At 41.2% G+C, this 20,976-nt stretch overlaps 1 protein-coding gene across 1 annotated transcript in view; it reads right to left on the reverse strand.

Moving 5' to 3' along the window:
• The window catches only part of LOC131072802 (L-arabinokinase), a 249,262-nt gene that overhangs the window by 131,270 nt on the left and 97,016 nt on the right, over window positions 1-20,976 (reverse strand). Inside the window, exons 10-14 of the mRNA XM_058009061.2 lie at window positions 15,091-15,144; window positions 14,873-14,975; window positions 14,633-14,742; window positions 14,374-14,493; window positions 13,904-13,960 (exon numbers count right to left, since the gene is read on the reverse strand). Coding sequence (XP_057865044.2) covers window positions 13,904-13,960; window positions 14,374-14,493; window positions 14,633-14,742; window positions 14,873-14,975; window positions 15,091-15,144 — 444 coding nt within the window. The remainder of the gene's footprint in view (window positions 1-13,903; window positions 13,961-14,373; window positions 14,494-14,632; window positions 14,743-14,872; window positions 14,976-15,090; window positions 15,145-20,976) is intronic.

Raw genomic sequence — 20,976 nt, forward strand, 5'->3', positions numbered from 1 at the left:
GGTTTCTCCTTTGAAGATTGCACTAAGTTTATGCAAACATTGTGTCTAAATGACTGATGATGCTTAATTTAGTTTCCTGGAGGTGTCTGTCTGCTTGGGTAAATCTGTTGTCCTAGTTAACATTTACAGTTCTCTTTCTCCCTACCCTTCCTTTCTTTCCTCCCAATTTTATCCCCTTTTTTTAGAAATCTGCAGTCTTGCTAAATCAGCTTCAAATTAACCAACATCACCTGAAAGAAAACCAAAAGAAGTCCCTGGGAATTCGTACATGGAATTGCCAATCAATCGTAAGTCCCCCTTGTGTTTCCAGCATAAACACATCAAGCCACTGAGAGATCCCGCAGTCAAGACCTGACAAAAGAAACCTTGAGGTAGTCTCCTTTGATCAAACTTAGAAAACAGCATTAGAGACTTCCTTATCTCAAGAGAGAGTAGGATAGTCGGCTATTCTATTCTGCGTTGGCCGTATGGAGTTTGCAGCAATGCGATTTCATCCACGTCAACACAACATAAAATACATTTCACCTTGCAAGCTTCTTGTTCTAGTTGGCCCACATAGGTCAGTATGGACTAACTCAAGTGGTTTGGAACTGGATAAGCCTTTGGGTTTAAAAATAGTTCTTGTCTGCTTCCCTATTTGACAGTCTTTGCAAACTATATCAGTTGGTTTTTCAAGTTGTGGCATATCTCTTACAGCTTCCTTCTTGCTGATTTGAATCAAGTTGTCGAAATTCATATGCCCAAGTCTTCTATGCCATAGCCAAGCTTCATCATACTGACTTAAGCAACAAGTTTCATTGTTAGAATCATCAAGAATATAAAGATTGTTTTCTGCCCTAGTAGCATTAGCAATTAGCTTTTCACTTTTGCTTGTAGTGCAACAATTTGAATTGAAAGAAAGATCATATCCTTGGTCACATAACTGACTGACACTCAATAGATTGTGTTTTAAGCCTTTGACATAAAGAACATTCTCTACTTTAGTCTCACAATCATTTAAAACAAGAGTGCCTATACCTGCAGCTCTTGTAGAAGAACTACCTCCAAACCTAACTTTACCACCATTCATCCTTTTAAGAGTAATAAATTTACCCTTGTCACCCATCATATGCCTAGAGCAGCCACTGTCAACATACCATATATCCTTCTCATTTTGTGCAAGAAAGGTTGTTTGCACAACTAAAGCTAATTCAGGACTAGGCTTCTCCTTCTTCCAAGTTTTCTTGTTTTTCTCCTCTTTTCCTTTTTGAACCACCTTCTTAGACTTATCTGTCAAAACACTTTTACAGAATCTTGCAGAATGACCAAAGTTATTGCATTTATAACAAATAATATTGTAGTTTTGTAAAGGAGCAAATGAATTTCTACTTTCAAAGTTAACAATCCTCCTTGGATATCTCCTACAGTTTATGGCTTTGTGACCATAATAATTGCAAGTATAGCAGTAGCCATTAAAGAAGGAATTGTTGAATCTTTGAAAACCAAAATTTCTATCATTGCCATAAGAATTTCTTATACCTCTAACTTTGGTATTCAGCTGCTCCTGTTTAGGTGGTTTGGAAGATTGACCCTCTTCATGTCCAACTCCTTGCTTGTCACAAGATGGTTTTTGTGAACCCAGTAGACCATCAAGAGTTAAAGTACTCTTTTGTGATTCGAACTCCAAGCTCTACAACTTAGAAGTCTTTCCAATTTTACGCAAAGAAAAAACTTCAGCTTCAAGTTTCTCACAATTTAGCTCCTTTTCTTTTATCTGGTTTCTCAGCTCTTCCTCTGTCTTTCTTGCTTCTTCAAATTGAATTTTAAGATCAGCAACCATCTTTTCAGCAGCTTCTAAAGCCATAGATTTCTAAGAAAATTTGTTATTTTCTTCTTGTAACAACTGCTTAAGATTTTGATTTTTCTTCTTTAATTTGTTAATCTCATTTAGAGCACTAATCAACTCTTGTTCAAGATCAACCTCTACTTCTTCATCAAAATATTCTTCTTCTTCTTGAGTGTCTTCTGCAGTCATAAACAAAATTTTATCATTCTGATTTTCTTCCTCACTACTAAGGAAGGAATCACTATCTTATTTCAAATAAAGACTTTTCTTGAATCTTTGAAACTTCTTTCCTTCTCTCACTAACTTCTTGGAATTTTTGAACTTCGAACTTCTTTCATCATCATTGTCCTCTTCTTTTTCATAGAGACACTTTGATGCAAAGTGACCTATCTTCCCACAGTTAAAGCACTTCAAAGGCAGCTTTCCCTTGTATTTACCAGATCCTCTTTTTAATTTTCTAACAAGATGAGCAGCTTCATCCTCTGAATCTTCTTTTGAGCTTTCACTGGATTTTTGCTCCTTTTCTTTACCCTTCTTTGAAGATTTAAAGGTTGTTTCTCTTTTTGATGAGTTCTCAACATTGGTACGCATTTCATACGCAGTCAGGATTCCATGCAGCTTATCAACAGTGAGCTTGTCCAAGTCTGACATTTCTTCAGCAACAGAAACTTTGGCATCAAACTTCAGGGGCAGCATGCACAAAATCTTATGAACCGTAGTTTTGTCTTCAACCATATCTCCAAGACCTTTCAAGGCATTCACCACTTCATCAACTCTCAGAAAATAAACTGCAATACTCTCTTCCTCCTTCATTTTAAGACTCTCAAATTGCGTTCTATAAGTCTGAAGTTTGGCTTTTTGAACTTTATCATCACCATGATATGCATTAAATAATTTTTCGCAGAATGTTTTGGCTGTTTCACAATGCATTACTTTGACAAACTCAAATTCTGAGAGTCCACAGAGAAGTGCATTCATTTTGTTGAGAGTTCTGGCATTGTTCTCAAACTCCTTCATGGCATCTGGGTCTGTAGGAGGTGTAGTTGGAAGAGTATAACCATTTGCAATACTCATCGAGACATCAAATAACAAGGACATAATATATGTCTTCATTCTGATACTCCAAAAGGCATAATTTGCACCATCAAACGGAGGTGCTCAGTTTGTAGCTAGACCTTCTAAGGCACTCATTTCTTACACGGGAAGGACCTACTCTCAAGCTTTTAAGCTTTGACAGAGAGAACCTACTCTGATACCAATTGAAAAACGAATAGAAAACACTGAGAGGGGGGGCGAATCAGTGGTTTAACACAACTAAAACTTGAAACCAAAGAATTAGAGCATGCAACTAGAGAGACAAATACTCAGATATTTACCACGTGGAAAACCCAACAAGGTAAAAACCCACGGTATTCACTAATCCAAATAGGCTTCAACCTAGTTACAACAGAGAGCTCCAACTCTCAAGTGAGCACCTACTCAGAACATCAGAGGCTGCAACCTCATTGAGCACCTACTCAATTTCACACACAAGGAAAATTAGAGATTTGAAAATACAATAAGCTCTACGTTTTACTCAGATTTGAAGTAAAACTCATACATCTCAATACAGTGACATACACTCCTTTGAACATACTATCTGAAAAAGCAGCATCACACGTTGACATTGTACAATACAACATTTATAATCTTCACAACGAACTTCTGCCCCCAAGTGATTGTTATATTAGATATCAAGAGGTCTTCAATTTTTCTTTTCGAAACTCTGTATCATCTCCAAAACTCCACAATAGAGTATACGAACTCCCTTTTTTACTCAGGTAAGAACATTAAGATTTTTTATTTAAAATTGCTTTTGCTAAAAACCATATATCTCTAAAGAGCACACGGTTATACTGAGAGGGGGGGGGTGAATCAATATAACAACAATCTTTTACCAATTTAAACTTTTTCAACTTCAATCATAAGTATATAACTTATCTCATAAACATATTCATTGCATCTCAACATTCATATGTGATCTAACTAATATGAACACAAGTAGAACACAAGATATATACGTGGATGTTTACCTCACTGGGTAAATAGGAAGAATACAGAAACTGAACAGTAATGCACAATGCAAATACAAGAGAAGTACCAGAATAAGCTTGCCATTAATGTCAAAGGATGTTCATATTATAATCTGTCGTCAACATTACATGTCCTCCAACACTCGGAGGTGGTACAATATATGACAGCCGAAGGGGTGCGACACAACCGTCGCGACTCCAACTACCTACCCGTCGGCTAACTAACTGACTGCCGTAACTCATTATTACCGACGACAACATAAACATAATATACCAACATAACATAATGATTATTCCCGTCAACATCATCCCCCCCAAGAAAAGAAGTCGACTCCGACGACTTAATACAAAATAGAGATGAACGGCAGGAACTACTGACCCCAGTCAAGCCCGGATCTTATACACTTGTTGTGTCCTCACCTGAAAACCCTTTTCTACTACCATCCGATGCTCAAGTGCGGATTTCACCAATATTGCTTCCTTTGCCATCACAGTCCTTCTGTGCCTAACCCAAACTTGTGTGCAAAACACGTTTTTTCAGCTTCCACCAACTGCTACTCAAATGATTCTATCTCCCTAGCCAATTTGTCCTCGATAGCCACCCGTGCTGCTCTCTCGGCATCCAACTCCTGGGTACGCTGAACTAAGTCTCACGCGACTATTGCCTCCAACCTGGTGGTCAGCTCCTCCCGAGCCCTCTGTGCATCCACCAAGGCAACCTCACGTCCAGCCGAGACATACTCCGAGTTCCTCAAAGCGTACCAGTCATGCCTGGAGGTGGCCACAATCCGTTGGCACAAATGCTAGGAGCCACCTCAAATCCTCCATCACACTCCCCAAAGGCTAAAAATTGAACTGAATAACTCCCTGTTGTCGTACGACTGCACGGACCTGCAATGCCTTCCCTCAAACTTTGTTTGTTCGCAACCTCCAAATCCGTCTCCCTCTACGGCTTATTTCTTCCCCGCCAATGCTTAGCTGCAGGCTTCTTTCTCTGCAGGCTTCTTTCTCACAGTACGGACAAGCAAGCACAACACTTCCCATGGTATTCTGTAGCTCAAAAATAAACTGGGGGTCTGGGGGCAGCGCCCCCGCGGGGTCGAGGGGCAGCGCCCCAGGTGCGCTCCCTGTCGCAGTCCATGGCGCACTGCATTTCTGTGATATTTCAAGATGCCAAAAACCTTTCTTTTCTACTCTGAATTTCCAGTGTCCTGGCTTCAAACTCCAGCAAATCATTTGAAATCTGGCCGTCGTCGTTTTTTTTTTTTTAGGTTGTTGCGCGTTGGTGTGCATAACCCTTGCTGTGCGTGTTGATCAGGCCGTGCGGTGCGTGGTCGGTGTTGTGCGGTGTGCGGTGTCTTATCCTTGCGCGGCGGTGTCTTCTTTCTATCCTCCGTGTGCGGCGTGTTGTTCCTTTTTTCCCTTTGCTCGGCGTGGCGGCTTCTCCTCTCCTCGGCGTTCCTTTCTTTTTTCTTCCTTTGCGCGGCGTGGCATGGTGTTTTGTTCATCGACTGCTGTGCGGCGTTTATATTCCCGCGGCCTTCGGTGGCTTCCACCGCACGGTGGTGCCACCGCACGGTGGTCCCACTGCACGGTGGTGCCGTCTGCTGTGTCCACCGTACGGTGGCCACTTTTTCTTTCTTTATTTTTATTTTTTTTAAAAAAAATTTTGACCGTACGGTCGCCTGTCATACGACCGTACGTTTTTTTTTTGTTTTTTTTTTTTTCCTCATCTCCTAATTTAGATGTCTTAGAGAGTCATCTGCTCGGGTCCCGTGTCTCTAGGATTGCCCTTCATCCTTCTCGGTTTTCCTCGCTCGAGAGTCTCCTGTTTTGGTCCTATACCTGGCGAGTCGCCTGCCCGGCCTCTCGATTCCCCTTCCATCCTCTTGGGTCCCCCTTTGGGCTCTCGGGTGTCCGTCCGGCCTCTCGGGTCCCCTGCGCGCTTCGCGTGGTAAGGTTTCAATTTGTACCCGTTGGTGGCCAATCTATTTTCACTGGTCATTGAAAGACCTGGAACCACAAATTCTACAAGGACCACGACCTCCTTCCCGTACATAAGAAGAAGAAGGATAATAAAGATTTTGAAGGCTGCGGCCTTCCACACAGGGTTCCAATCGGTGCCGACACTCTTCGGATTATTTACATCGCCAGGGTTTGGGGCGTCTCCCTTCCAATATTCTTTGTATTCCGGCAGGTACACCTCTGTTGGTTGCTCTGGTTCCTCTACTTCGAGCCTGTAGCTTTGGAACATTTCGTAATCCTCCATTTGCCAGTGGAAGAGCCCGTTAATCAAGCATACCTCGTCTTCAGAACATCCCTCCAATTCTAGCACCCCTTCACTGTTCGGCTCCATCGCGTTCTTGCCCTTGCTTTCATCGGGACCCCCTTCCCCTTTATTAGAGTCCTCCGAGTCCGAGTCGGAAGAGGCGAGCTCTTCGCCAACATCTTGGGTGTGTAGGTCAATGGTATATTTCCGCCCTCCCTTCTCCATGGAAAGTGTATTTTTCTTCCAGTTGTGGTTTACCCTTGCGTTGATCAACCACGCTCTCCCCAGGATGGCGTCATAGCCTTTCTTCTTCGAGGGAATAACCACGAAATCTAACAAGAATGGTTGCGTACCAATCGTCACTTGTTGGGCCATCAACAGGCCGAGTGGCTTAATGCCGTGTTGGTCCGCTCCCACCAGGTTGAATGTGGGTGGCCACAGGGTGGGCTTCCCCAGCAGCTTCCATGTTTCTTCTGGTAGTACATTCACCCCAGATCCACCATCCACAATGGTGTCCTTCAGAATGGTCCCACGGATACCCATTTCTACCACAGCTGGGTGTCTACCACTACTCACGGCTAGTAACATCGGGTCAGTCGAAGGGCTGACGGAAACCTCCACTTGTGGTGTACTCTTCGTAGCGGTGGCGGGAACCCCTACCTATGGTGCACTCGACGATGCGGTGCTTTGCACATTGGTGAGGATGGCAGTCCTCAATTGTGGCATAGAGTCTAGAAGGTCTTTTACCTTTATCGGCACCTCCATCTGCAAGATTTGCCCAATGATGTTATTTTCTGCTTCCGTACGGGATGATGTACTCGCCACCTCGTTGTCCCGTCGTTCTGTCGTCATCTCACGTTCCATATTGGCCTTTGCCTCCCGTAATCTCTCCTTCTCCGTACGGGGGTCGGGATAAGTGGCTTTTTTCGTCTGGGCGCAGGTGATCGCCAGTACTTCTTTCTCACCAGTCTTCTCAGCCTTCTCAATGTTGAGGAGATTAACCCCTGCCTGCGGGCAATTTGCGTCCTCATGGTCGCCTGGCCCACACCAACAGCAGAGGTGCTGAGGGGTGGCTTCCTTTGTGCAATCACGGGCGAAGTGCCCCCACTGATTACAAGCCCTACATTGGATAATTGGCCGGCCCTTGGCGTCATACTGGATACGGCTTCCGTTATTGGTATTGTTGCTATTCCTTCCGCCGCCGTGTCTGTTGTCCCGATATCCTCCAGATGATGCATTATTGTTTGCCTCCGATGTGGATGGCTGCTCCTGTGCAAAGAGCACTTGCTGGTTACGTGCCTTCAGATTGTATGGACATTCCTTCGTAGAATGCCCCATAATCTGGCAGATGTCGCAGAATGCCTTCTTGGGACAGGCACCTTTCGTGTGGCCGCTCTCCTTACACTCCGTGCACCATAGTTCATCGTCCTTACTTGTAGTCCCCTTCATTGTCTTAAATTCTTTTAACATCCTTTCCATATCTTTTTGAAGGGCTGTGACTTTCTTCCTCGGCTTCTCGTCACTACTACTCTCTTCTTCCGATGTGTCATCATCTTCAGATGATGATGAAGATCTATTCTTCTTCTTTTTGGCCGTCTTATTTTCACTTTCCAGGTCCATGGCCCGGTTGTATGCGTCGTCGTAGGATGTTGGAGGCACAATTTTCATCTTCCGTCGTAGCTTAGGGTTCAAACCCTCGACAAACCACCTCTTCTTCAAGCCATCGGCCGGTTGGCTTTCCATTTTCCCGACTAACTCTTTTAGTCGGCGCCCGTACGCCCGTACGGTCTCCTTCTTTCCTTGCTTTGTTCCGTAGATTTCGGAAACTATCTCGTTATCATCCCGAAGAAGCCGGAATTCCTTCTCGAATGCTTTCTTCAATTCATCCCACGTAGTTACACTGGTTTTATCCAAGTCTGCATACCAGTCAATAGCCACTCCTCTCAGTGTGGCGAGGAACTGCTTCATCCATTCACCCTGGTCAGTCACCCCGTTGGCTGTCCAGATGGTTTCGCATGTACGGCAATGCCGTGCGGGATCATCTTTGCTATCCCCGTTGAATTTGGGTAACTTCTGTTTGGTCGCCATTGATGGAAATCGTCTACTTGGAGGTGGTTGTGGCTGTGTCTGCCCTCCGGTGCTGCTCCCTCCGATGCCGCTGATGCCTCTTGTGGTGGTGACCAAAGGTACGGTGTTCTGCCTTGTACCTACCGTGCGGTTACTTCCTCCTTCGTCATGACCCGTGCCAGGCTCCCTTCGGTGATCCTCCCTTTGTGGCGCTTCGTCGTCACCCGTGCCCGGCTCCCTTCGGTGATCCTCCCTTTGTGGTGTGAGAGATAAGTTTTTGAACCGATCTCGAGTCTCTTCAACTAGTTCTCTCCGTAACCTAGTTTCCTCCAGAAACTCTTCAAGGCTTCTCGCTCTACCGTAGTCTGGCGACGCGTAGAAATTCCCCTCGGCTTCTGCACCTTCCGTGACACCTCCTTGGTTCCCTTCGGGCAACCCTTCGGCAGGTCGTCCTTCGGCAAGTTGCCTCAGCCTCCGTCTACGTTCTACACGTTGTTCCAGAATCAAAGCCTTCTGCGCAGCCTCCCACTCGTCGGTTTCTAATTTCTTATTTCTGTCTTTATTCAGTAAATTGGGCATTAATTGTGATACAATTTCATGTTTCTCAACACATAAATCAAAACACAACACGTCTTTATTAATTCATTCTTTTGTATACAATCAACATAATTCTTCTGCTTCTAACAGTGTTCTTTATTTCTCTCCTTTCACAATTTAAGGATTATTTGTCCTTCGTCGGTCTTCCCTACGTCCGTCATCCTGGCGCTCATGAAATTCTCGTAAAATTTGCTGTCGTCGGTTCTCCGGGTTTACTTCACCAACAGGTAGGCCCATTGTGTCTGTGCGCCATCCGTGTCTTCCGTTCCTGAGTTCGTCTAGGCAACGGCGCCAAATGTTTACCTCACTAGGTAAACAGGAAGAATACAGAAACTGAACAGTAATGCACAATGCAAATACAAGAGAAGTACCAGAATAAGCTTGCCATTAATGTCAAAGGATGTTCATATTATAATCTGTCGTCAACATTACATGTCCTCCAACACTCGGAGGTGGTACAATATATGACAGCCGAAGGGGTGCGACACAACCGTCGCGACTCCAACTACCTACCCGTCGGCTAACTAACTGACCGCCGTAACTCATTATTACCGACGACAACATAAACATAATATACCAACATAACATAATGATTATTCCCATCAACAGTGGAAACCCTTAAGGGAGAAAACCATGGTAAATTAATGCTTTTATATATTTCTTCTTTTACAATATTTTGTAGGCATCAACCTTCTAGAGGCACCAACCCCTATGTTTGTGAGCACCAACCCACTGGAAGCACCAACTCCCAATTCTGATTTTGTGAGCACCAACCCACTGGAAGCACCAAATCCCAAATCTGAATTTTCGTGAGTACCAACCCACTGGAAGCACCAACTCCCACTTCTGAATTTGTGAGCACCAACCCACTGGAAGCACCAACTCCCTAACCCAGAATTAGTGAGCACCAACCCACTTCTCATAAGTCTGATATTCCACCTTGAAAATGTTGCTGTACCAACAGATGATGGACAGTCTTTCTCTCCTCAAATTCTGCCTTATCTTTCATACAAATATTTTTCTTTATATCTGCAAAATATCCATCACATTTCTTTTATCAACATCTGCATAGATACTTTTTCACATATTCTGCACTTAACTCTTGTATATAGACTGCATATATTTATCAGTACAAATCTGAGACACTCTTCATTATTAACTATTTTTATTTCCTCATATTCTTCCTTACACACACCCAACGATACTTGTGTCTGATTATATTTTCAGAATAACACACCACACACTCCTATTCTTCTTACATTACTTTCAGATTATTTTATTTGTATTTTATTTCACACATCTCCCACTCTTTACAGTCTGAAAATTATTTCTGAATTATACACTCTTCATAACCTCCATATAACTCACGTTCCTTTTTATATCTCTCATAAATCTTGAAGGGACATATCTACACAAAGAGACACGTCCTTAAATAACAAACTCTAATTCCTTTTATGAAACTGCACCTCTTATTACACGTATTGTCTTCTTTAACACCCTTTCCAAATCACATTCATTCAATTATATAACCATCCGTTAGATTAAGTAATATGAACCGATTTGAATATTTATCAGTCATGTCTTATTACCGATACACAATTCTTTTGTTTAATATGACTATCGGTTTTAATTATTAAACCATCAATAATCCTTTTCAATGGTTTTGTTTGCCATAGATTTTATTTATTATACTCACTACCCGTGATTAGTATTTTCATGACCAACGATAACTATTATGGATTAATAGTTCGGCGATCTTCAACACATATTACTTGCGTATAATTCAAAGGATCATCTGCTACATACTCTGTGAGCCACATACTAGCATTGACTACATGGATGGTCTGAAATCAACAAAACCACAATCTATCATTTGGTATCTTTGAAATACAATCTGTCATAATCATGTATAGAGTCAATATTTTCACAAAGCCAACCACATTAATTTATATTTCATAATCATCGTCATTGTTTCATATTCCAGTCGCTGTACATATAATGTCGCCGCTAAGACTTAAGTCGCTGTACTCTTTTATCGGGGCTATCTTGGTAGTCGTATGTATACTTCTTTCCAAAATGCTTATCATTACTTCAATCGCTGGGCATCTCCTTAATACGAATTGCTGTGTTGCTATATGCTTCTTTATAATCGCTGACTTTGAATTTAACAGATCGCTGCATACTCCTATCCACGTCCTTCTCTATACTTCAAGCTACATGGAATCACTTTGTCATGTATCGCTGCCAACTCAGACCCGCTGCTTTATCCTTAATGTTTTCGATGCTCTTCTGTTTTAATACATTAGTTACATTCCATAACGGGATCTCTGTATCTCACCCACTTCAATCTTTACCGCAAGTCATGATTGCTATTTTCTTAATTGCATACACCGTCTCCTAATTTCCCTGCCATGAAGTATTTGAAATCTAATTTTGGTGGTCTACCATGTTAATTGAGTTATGTGATATGCCCGATGTCTTATCACCTATCATTTCCGCATACATAATATTTGTGTATTCCAATTTGCTTGATATGAAACGTATTTCATATTTTTTAATATAATTGGCTTTGTCAACCATTTGAATAGTGTCATGTATGATTCATTGCACAAGTGAAGACACCACTGTAACAAATATAGCCGCTGTCATATAAAACATTCTTCTTCACTGTTATGAAGTCACTGTCAATATAATTTCTATCTGATGATGAAGTCGGTTTGCAGATTTGCATATACAATTGTAGTTAGATATATATGAAGTCTCTCAGTCGCTACTTTCCTTTGACCCCTTAATGAACGTAATCTCTGCTATCTCTATATTCAAGTCCCTGCTCCTCCATACATATATTCTGGTACTGTATAGTCACATTTTAGGCCCGTACTTGTGCCATTCTCGCTGTTCTCCGTATCACACATCGACCTCTTAATATGGGAAATACATTATATATTAATATGCCTTCAAACATGATCGGCCCTTATAACTGGGTACATGTATGCATGATGTTTGTCTTCAAAGAGCATTTACACAGTCATATATATAACCTGGTGTATACTGTCAATTCATTTTGTTCTTATTCACTTTATATTCTCAGTCACTATGCTCTGACCTCTGTATACCTACACCATATATATGGAGTTCATCTTCAATACTGATCACTAATCTGATCATGGAGATGCCTTTTGAATGTCTTCTTCATATAAATCACAGCTATTCAATTATATAAATCACATCTATCGAATTCTTTGATCATCACCTTTGACGGTACTAATTGTCGTCTTACATCTTTGACATCAAAGACATCTAATTCCTTTGACATCAATGACAACATTTACATCAATCTCTGCCTCACAGAGCCAAGTATTCATTCTTAGAATTTTCAAAGACTTTCTCAGCTCAAGCGTATATATAAATTCAGGCAACCGACCTCCCACCTTTTATATCACTCGGTCGTTTTTTTAACTCCAGCTACACTTAACCCTCAGCTCACAAACTTCAAACGATTCACATATTTTTCATTTCTTCTACACAATTTTAAAAAAACTTGGACTTACATACTTCGACCCCACCATCAACTACATCATTCCACCTCATAAAAGTTCGACAGAGAAAAATAAGGCATTTAAAACCAAAAAAAACGACTGAGAGATACGACAAGCATTCAAAAACATATACTTCATCGCAGCAAACATAACTTCAAAGCATTTATTCGAACCATCATTTTTGTCGAAGAGGAATCCCACATATTTCTCATGCCAACTTCGAATCCATAGCCTGGCATAGTCCATTTTTTAAAAACCGCTCATTCAGAAATATACGCTGAAGCCAACAGCACATAAAAAAATTTCATATCAAAAACACCACATCCCCAATCACCACATAACTAATTCGCAGCATTATACAGGGGATAATGAAGATAACATATTCTTTTCTGATTGCCCTGACACACAAAAAAACAGCAGCAATACATCCAAAACTTCATGCAGGTGTCGGCAGAAAGACCACTGGAAGAATACAAAGAAACGTATTCTTTAAGAATAAATAGCTGCGTGGAAGCTCAAAAACAACAAAAAAACGCCTCCTTCCTAGCTCGAGAAACTTCCAGAAAAAAAATACTGACAATAAACTGACAACAGCGAACATTTTTTATTTACTGACAATGCGAGTTGAGAGGTTACAACTTCTGAAGGAGATATTTTATCAGAGATACAAAAACGGACATCATCAGAGAATCACTTGGAATCAGAAAAACAACACACTGTACACAAGTTGAGAGCAAGGAAAGCCACACAGGTGGCACACACTGAACAGGTTGAGAGCAGATTATCCAACTATCATATAAGTCTGAGAGATCGGAAAAACACATTTGACATCAATGACATAATCCAACACACAAGCTGCAGTTTAAAGGTACTTTGTGTGTTGAACTTGAAGAATAACCTTGGGATAGTGTATTTCTGCCTGTTAGGAGTTTCAGTGTTTGAGGTGGCTGTCATACCTGCAACATCTTTGCATCACACCTGTAATTAAGAATCTCAGACTTGTGATAGTGTATACATGTATGACATATTGTGAAGTTGGAGGGTGTGTTCCATGTATTTATTGTGACTAGAGTTGCCAGTGTTGACCTTATTCCTGCTAAGTGAGCTGGGTATACTGTACCAGTGAATCTCTAAGCATTTCCAGTTAAAATTCCAGTTGGTTCGGCTCCTCAACAGTAGATGATAAGCGCAAGCTAGACCTTCTTGCAGCCTATTACACCTTTTCAATTAAGGAACATCATTGTTATGTGATTTAGCTTTTTATTTACACTTGCTAGCGTAAAGGATTTCTCATTTCAATAATAGACATTCTGTTTACTCTAATAAAAACAAAATTCCACTCTTTAACAGTATAACATAAAAAGAACATAATGTAATGACGCAATAGAAAGAGTACAATAAGGAGTGATTTCTTTGTCAATATGCATATGACCAACTTCGCATCACAAATGCAGACTACCCTCAAGTGCATTTGATACAGTACAGTATTCAAAATAAAGTAAAGGTTAACTAGCAAATATGCACATTCACTCACCTTGTTTGAGCTGTAAACTCTTCCAGTAGCTGTGTTCTGCAAAATAGTTGCAGCCACCTTTTTAAAAAAACAAAGATAAATTAGTTATTTTTCTGAATTTCAATCTTCAAATTCAATGTGAAACTGGTTGAACCCAAAAATCCCTTTGAAGACAAGTTTCAGAATTCCAAACTACACAATAAAACTGTAAATAGACTAATATAATAGCCACAATGCTTAAGAATAACCACCTCAAACTCATAGAGCCATTATTTGACCCCTATTTTTGCCTTTTTCTTGTATAGAAAGGGTTTCAAACATTCCAACAAAAACAGTGAAATGAATTAAATAGATTGATAATCAAAAGCAGTATCTTTTGATGTATCCCATCAACAATTAAATGTGGATATGCAAAAGCAATTTACTATAAACCACATGTAGTTGATGGTAGATAGCAATACCAAATTTCAAAAATCATATAATGAGCATACCTCACCGCCATTAATTGGTTGATCATAGCATGGGTTTAATTTAATGGCGTGCTCAAGATATGGAATCCAGTGCCCTGTTAGTAAATCACGTCTAATCATTTCAACGCCTCCATGGTAGTACTGTCAAAAATAAAATTAAATCCAATTACACAATGACACTAAAAGAGCATAGAGCATTAGTGCAAGTACTTAAAAATAAATAAACAATGCAGACAGTTCAGTTCCATATCAGTTCATAATATATCATTTCATGCTTTACCTCAAGCATGTTTCTCAAGAAAGGTTCCTCATTGAAATAATCTCGGCGAACAAAGACAAATGGTATCTTGTATGCTAATGCCTCACTGACAGTGCCATATCCAATTTTTCCTGGGCAAAATGAGAGCAAAATTTACTCTTTCACTGTTCATTAATGAACATAATACTAGCTGTACATTAAAAAACATATTATATGTAGATGTCATGCTAAATTGTTAAAAAAGGAATGAGAATAAATTACCTAGCATGCAGTCACTTGCAGCTATGAGATCAGGTGTATATGTATCTTTTGCAAGCCTTCTGAAGTTGGGTGGAAACTCCTGCTTTGGAGAAGCAGCACAGACCTTCCCCAAAGGAGCAAATAACAAGAACAGAACTCAACTAAATTAGTTGCATAATTGAAAGAAAACAAACATGAGCAATAAGCTATGGAGATTATTTTGCACATGTAATACATACCAAGCATATCCAACCAGGTGGCAAAGATTCCTCTTTCAAATTCCAGCCAGCTTCCTGAACATTCCAATCAAAATGCTTTTATGTATCAATCAGATTTAACATAAGATAATCCTATGAACATTAAGTAATGTAAGTTGCAACGCATAAACAAATGAATGTGTTCTAACAATCAGATAACAATCCTCCAAGCTTCTTCAGTAAAGGATCCCTCAAGATTAGAATATAGATTATATTTATGATATGATGCTCAGAAACAATGACGTAATGAACTAATAACAATGAAATGGTTTTAACACAAACACACAGAATGAGCAGGCTCATTAGAAGCTATTTAGGTTTTAATTACACAAATCCAGCTATAAGAATTGCTGTTGAAAGAGCTGTATCCAAGGAGAAAGGCCATGCTAAAAACATTATCTCAAGTCTATTAAGCAGCTATCAAGTTGAAACACGATGTGTTAGCAACAAAACTTGTCACTGAAGCCCTTATAGATTTCTTGCTCTCACCCAACAGTGAGCAACAGTAATAGGAAACCAGATGAAACGACCACTTTCACTGCACTTTTAGGTGACTGGTCTCTTATTACATATTTTTTTGTGTTTCTATATTTACTTCTCCCTGAAACCAAGTTAGGGACAAAAGGGAGGATAGGGCTGGAAATGAAAAAGGGTCAACCCTCATGAAAGAAACAAAGAGAACCTCTCAAATAAAATAAAAAGATAATTGTGAAAGGTGAAATGGCCAAATGTAGTGAATCTTCAACATACAAAACAGATGAAAGACACACACAACAAAAACAGATAAAAACTCCCTAAAACACAAAATCCTACCATTACCAAAAATATACAAGTGACGAAAAATTCACCTTTTGAAGCCCAATAGCACGAAGTCCAATGAGATTATGGAGATCCACGTGCAATTGTCAATGCTAAATAATCATAATTTACCATCCCCAAAGTAAAATATAAACAGATTTTGATAAAGAAAAAGGCAAATAAAATCATACAAAATATAATATGTTCTTTACAAGTCATTAATCCATGTACAGCTCTTTTAATCAATGCTTCTCTGAGTTATATTAAAATGATATTATATCTATTCTATAATGGTCATCTTAGTTGTCAACTCAGTTAGCTTTTTGCTTTTTAGTTTGTTAAGTGAAACTATTGCTTCTTTTAAAAGAACGCATAGTTTGTGTAATGTCCCTGATTTTGGCCTGGAATTGTTTGTGTTTGATTATTGGAGAAATAAGGGAAAATTTAAATTATTTAATTTAATATTATATAAGTTGTCTCATTATATTCATTTAAAAGCATACGTGAGATGACTTTATATTTTATTAAATTAATAAACTGACTTAAGTATAAAATAAAAATAATTAAAAGTCACTTAAGAAATAATATTAAAATGTTATTTTGTTAAAAGGAGAAGCTTCTAGAAGCTAACCGATTCATGTGAGGAAAAGGATAAAGTGGGAGGTGACTCATTGTTTTGGCATCAGTCGTTTGTTATTTCTCTTGTATTGTGGTTGTGGAGCCGAGGGTTGTCCGCAGATTTGGTCTTAGGGAACGATACCTCCCTTCGATCTGCATAACTGAGGGGGTGTGAGATCCTCCGAAAGGTTGCCTTGAGAGTGAGGGACATACAGTCCTTCATACTGAGCTAATTGAGTTTCATATCAAATCTGAGATGTTTTGCATCAGACCTTCAGCTACCACGATTTTGCTCATATGTCATGGTAAGTGCATCCTTTCATGGGCTTGAAGGCAGCGATATTATCTAGACAGAAGGGCGATTCCTTTGATGCATTTTAGAGGATAATTGAGTGATGTTGAAGCTAATATTACAGTCTGAAGCAGATCGTACCTTACCTCCTTTCCCATGATTTGGTTCATCTGTTATCATTGATGCATCAAATACTTAGTTTGAGGACAGAGATATTTGTAGAAGTCGAGGGTGATTCATCTTGAGGTGTTTGTAGGTGATTATGTGGAGGAATTAGAGCACTATCAGTCTAAATCAAAATAGAAACAGTCAGTTGTTGCCCCTTCGATTTTGCTCATACTACTTCCTTTGGCATCGAATCTCATCATCACATGGTAGCACTACCCTTATAAGGAGAAGGTGATCCTTTTGGGAAGAAGGTTGAGGGCTTACTGCTGATCATTCTCAAAAATCAGACCTTCCATATGCAGCAGCAGGGGCGAATCATGAAGTAGTACGAACTGGCACATTGGAGGTTCTTTGATCTTGATATTACTTGCTTCTTCAAACGCCTTATCCCAGGTTCATTTGCAAATAGACTTCATTGTATATTTTCACTTTGGTGTGCATTGGATTTGGACTGCCATTTGTCTTCAGAAGTCTGTAAATGGTTCGTTGATATCAGTCCATGTGTTTGATCATGGTAATGTCATATTGAGCTATCATATGAATAAAGATTGAAGGAATTTAGGGCTGCATCTTATATAACTGTTTTCTGAGGATGTATGACAACTGTTTGTCATAATGAGAGTTAGTAGTTGTCCATATTTGAGAGCCAAATTGGCTATATTACATATCTATGTAGCTGTCTATGCATTTCATGGTTATCACACTTTTCATTGCAAGTCATTTGTAGTTGTTTTCTTCATGACGAATTAGTGTTTGATGTCCTTCGTATCAAACTGAAACTACTGAGACACACGTCAGCATTACACAAAAAAATCTAAGTTGCATAACACACAAATCGAAAGACAGGTTTCCCTTCCCTATTCACTTAAAATAACACAAGGGATATTACAGTTTGCTTTTTTTATTTTAGCTTTGTTGTCCTCATTTTTGTTTTCAAAAATGAAGGACCATTACATGAAATTTTTGTCAAAAAATGAAAATTTTACTCTATGGCATGCTTCCCAAGGCATAATTTCGCCTAATCATTGGACTGGCTTAATCCTCAGTCCATCCTCAAATCACGTTTCAAATTTCGTCGCATTCTGGGTTCGTTTGCTATGTCTTTCCTTCAATTTTGGGTTTTTTCTCCCTGACTGCTGTTGCCGGGAATAATCATTATGTTATGTTGTTATATTATGTTTATGTTGTCGTCGGTAATAATGAGTTACGGCGGTCAGTTAGTTGGCCGACGGGTAGGTAGTTGGAGTCGCGACGGTTGTGTCGTACCCCTTCGGGTATTATATATTGTGTACCTTTTCTTCGAAGTAGCATCATGATAGTCGTGTCAGATATAATGTTATAAGCACTTGATGTACATGGACTGTTGAATTAATATAGAGACTGGTTATTTAATGTATTTCCATTATGTTCTGTGCATTTACTTTCTGCATTTAACCGTTTACCCGAGAGGGCAAACATTTGGCGCCGTTGCCTAGACGTACTCGGGAACGGAAGACGCGGATGGAGCACGAACGCGAGGGGCCTACCCGTCAGTGAGATGAACCCAGAGACCGACGACGCGCACATGGAACAAGAGGCGAAGGGGAAATTGAACCCTTTAAGAATCCCGGCACAATGTTGATATAAATTATGGTTGAAAGGGAAAAATAAAAAAATAAAAGTTTTTTTGTGTACATGGCGTGTGTTTGCTGTGTATGGAAGTGACTTATGCCCAATAGATTAAATAAGGACAAAAATAAAAAGATACAGAGTGACGAATGGGAAGTGGCACAAACCGCGTTGAATCTCAGACAGCAGATAGAACGAAGGCGTAGGCTAAGGCAGCTTGCCGAGGGATGACCGGCCGAGGGGTTGCCCGAAGGGAACCCAGGAGGTGTCACGGAGGTTGCGGAGGCAGAGATAGACAGAGAGAACTATACTGTCTACACTGTTGTAGGGCTGCCAGAAGGAGTCACGGAGGGTGCCGAAGGAGAACTCTACAGTTCGCCAAAATACCACCGTAGGGTAAGAAGCCGCGAAGAGTTGGTGGAACAAACAAGGGGAAGTCTAAACCTGATCGACACTACCAGAGACTTGCTAAAGAATTTGTCCATTTCAGAGGACCACCGGAGGGAGACAACCAACCGGAGGGAGACACCGGAAGGTGACGGTATGACCGAAGGTGCCGAGGGAGCACAAGGGTACCGTACAGGAGGCAATTTGGTTGGTTCGGTGTCAGCAACTTTTTCCGGAGGACCCACGAGTGGAGGTTCAGTTGCAGGAGGCGGAGGATCGCCAGGTACAAGCACACAAGGAATTAGAGGAGCGAGACCTAGCGGAGGGATGGCGAGTAAACAAAAATTGCCAAAGTTCACAGGGGAGGGCAAGGAAGACCCCTTACGGCACTGTCGTACATGTGAAACCATTTGGTCCGCCAACGGAGTAACAGACCAGGATGACTGGGTACAGCAGTTCCCAGCCACGTTACGAGGAGTTGCCATAGATTGGTACTCCGATGTGGACAAGCAAAAAGTGGCCACGTGGGCCAATCTACAGAAGGAATTCACGGGGGAGTTTTGGTTGCTTCGTGATGACAATGAAATTGTAACGGAGATATACAGTACCAAACAAGGTACTAAGGAGACAGTACGAGCATACAGTCGGAGGCTGAAAGAACTCTTGGGTAAAATGGAAAGCCAACCCGCAGATGGATTGAAGAAACGATGGTTCGTTGAAGGGTTGAAATCCTCCCTACGGAGGAAGATGAAAATTGTACCCCCGACGTCATATGACGACGCTTATAATAGGGCGATGGACCTGGAGAGCGAACACAAAACATCAAAGAAGAAGAAAAGTAATAAATCCTCATCCGAGGACAATGACTCTTCACAGGAAAGCAACAACGACGACGAGGCTGGCAAACGGGTGCAAGCGCTCCAGAAAGACATGGAGCGAATGAGAAAGGAATTCAAAATAATGAGAAGCACTGGTCGGAGCGAAGGGGACATATGGTGCACTGAGTGCAAAGAGGAAGGGCACACAAAGGGTACTTGCCAAAAGAAGGCATTCTGCGAGATTTGCCAAGTGATGGGACACTCCACCAAGGAGTGCCCATACAACATGAAAACCCGAGGTACGCAAATGAACCAAGTGTTGTTCACGGAGCAGGCCACAACATCTGCACCAACGGGTACCGGCCAACATACTAACACAACGGCATCATCTGGAGGATATCGGGACAACAGACGCGGCGGCGGAAGGAATAGCAACAATAACAATAACGGAAGCCGTATCCAGTATGACGCCAAGGGCCGGCCAATTATCCAATGTAGGGCTTGTAATCAGTGGGGGCACTTCGCCCGTGATTGCACGAAGGAAGCCACCCCTCAGCACCTTTGTCGTTGGTGTGGGCCAGGCGACCATGAGGACGCAAATTGCCCGCAGGCAGGGGTTAATCTCCTCAACATTGAGAAGGCTGAGAAGACTCGTGAGAAAGAAGTACTGGCGATCACCCGCGCCCAGACGAAAAAAGCCACTTATCCCAACCCCCATACGGAGAAGGAGAGATTACAGGAGGCAAAGGCCAATATTGAACGTGAGATGATGACCGAACGACGGGACAACGAGGTGGCGAGTACATCATTCTGTACGGAAGCAGAAAATAACATCATTGGGCAAATATTGCAGATGGAGGTGCCGATAAAGGTAAAAGACCTTCTAGACTCTATGCCACAATTGAGGACTGCCATCCTCACCAATGTGCAAAGCACTGCATTATCAAGTACACCACAAGTAGGGGTTCCCACCACCGCATCGTCGAGTGCACCACAGGTAGGGGTTCCCGCCACCGCATCGTCGAGTGCACCACAGGTAGGGGTTCCCACCACCGTTTCGAAGAGTACACCATAGGTGGAGGTTTCTGTCAGCCCTTTGACTGACCCGATGTTACTAGCCTTCAGCAGTGGTAGACACCCAGCTGTGGTAGAAATGGGTATCCGTGGGACCATTCTGAA

Source organism: Cryptomeria japonica, chromosome 2 (genome assembly GCF_030272615.1).
Source record: "Cryptomeria japonica chromosome 2, Sugi_1.0, whole genome shotgun sequence".
In the NCBI taxonomy this organism is placed as follows: domain Eukaryota; kingdom Viridiplantae; phylum Streptophyta; class Pinopsida; order Cupressales; family Cupressaceae; genus Cryptomeria; species Cryptomeria japonica.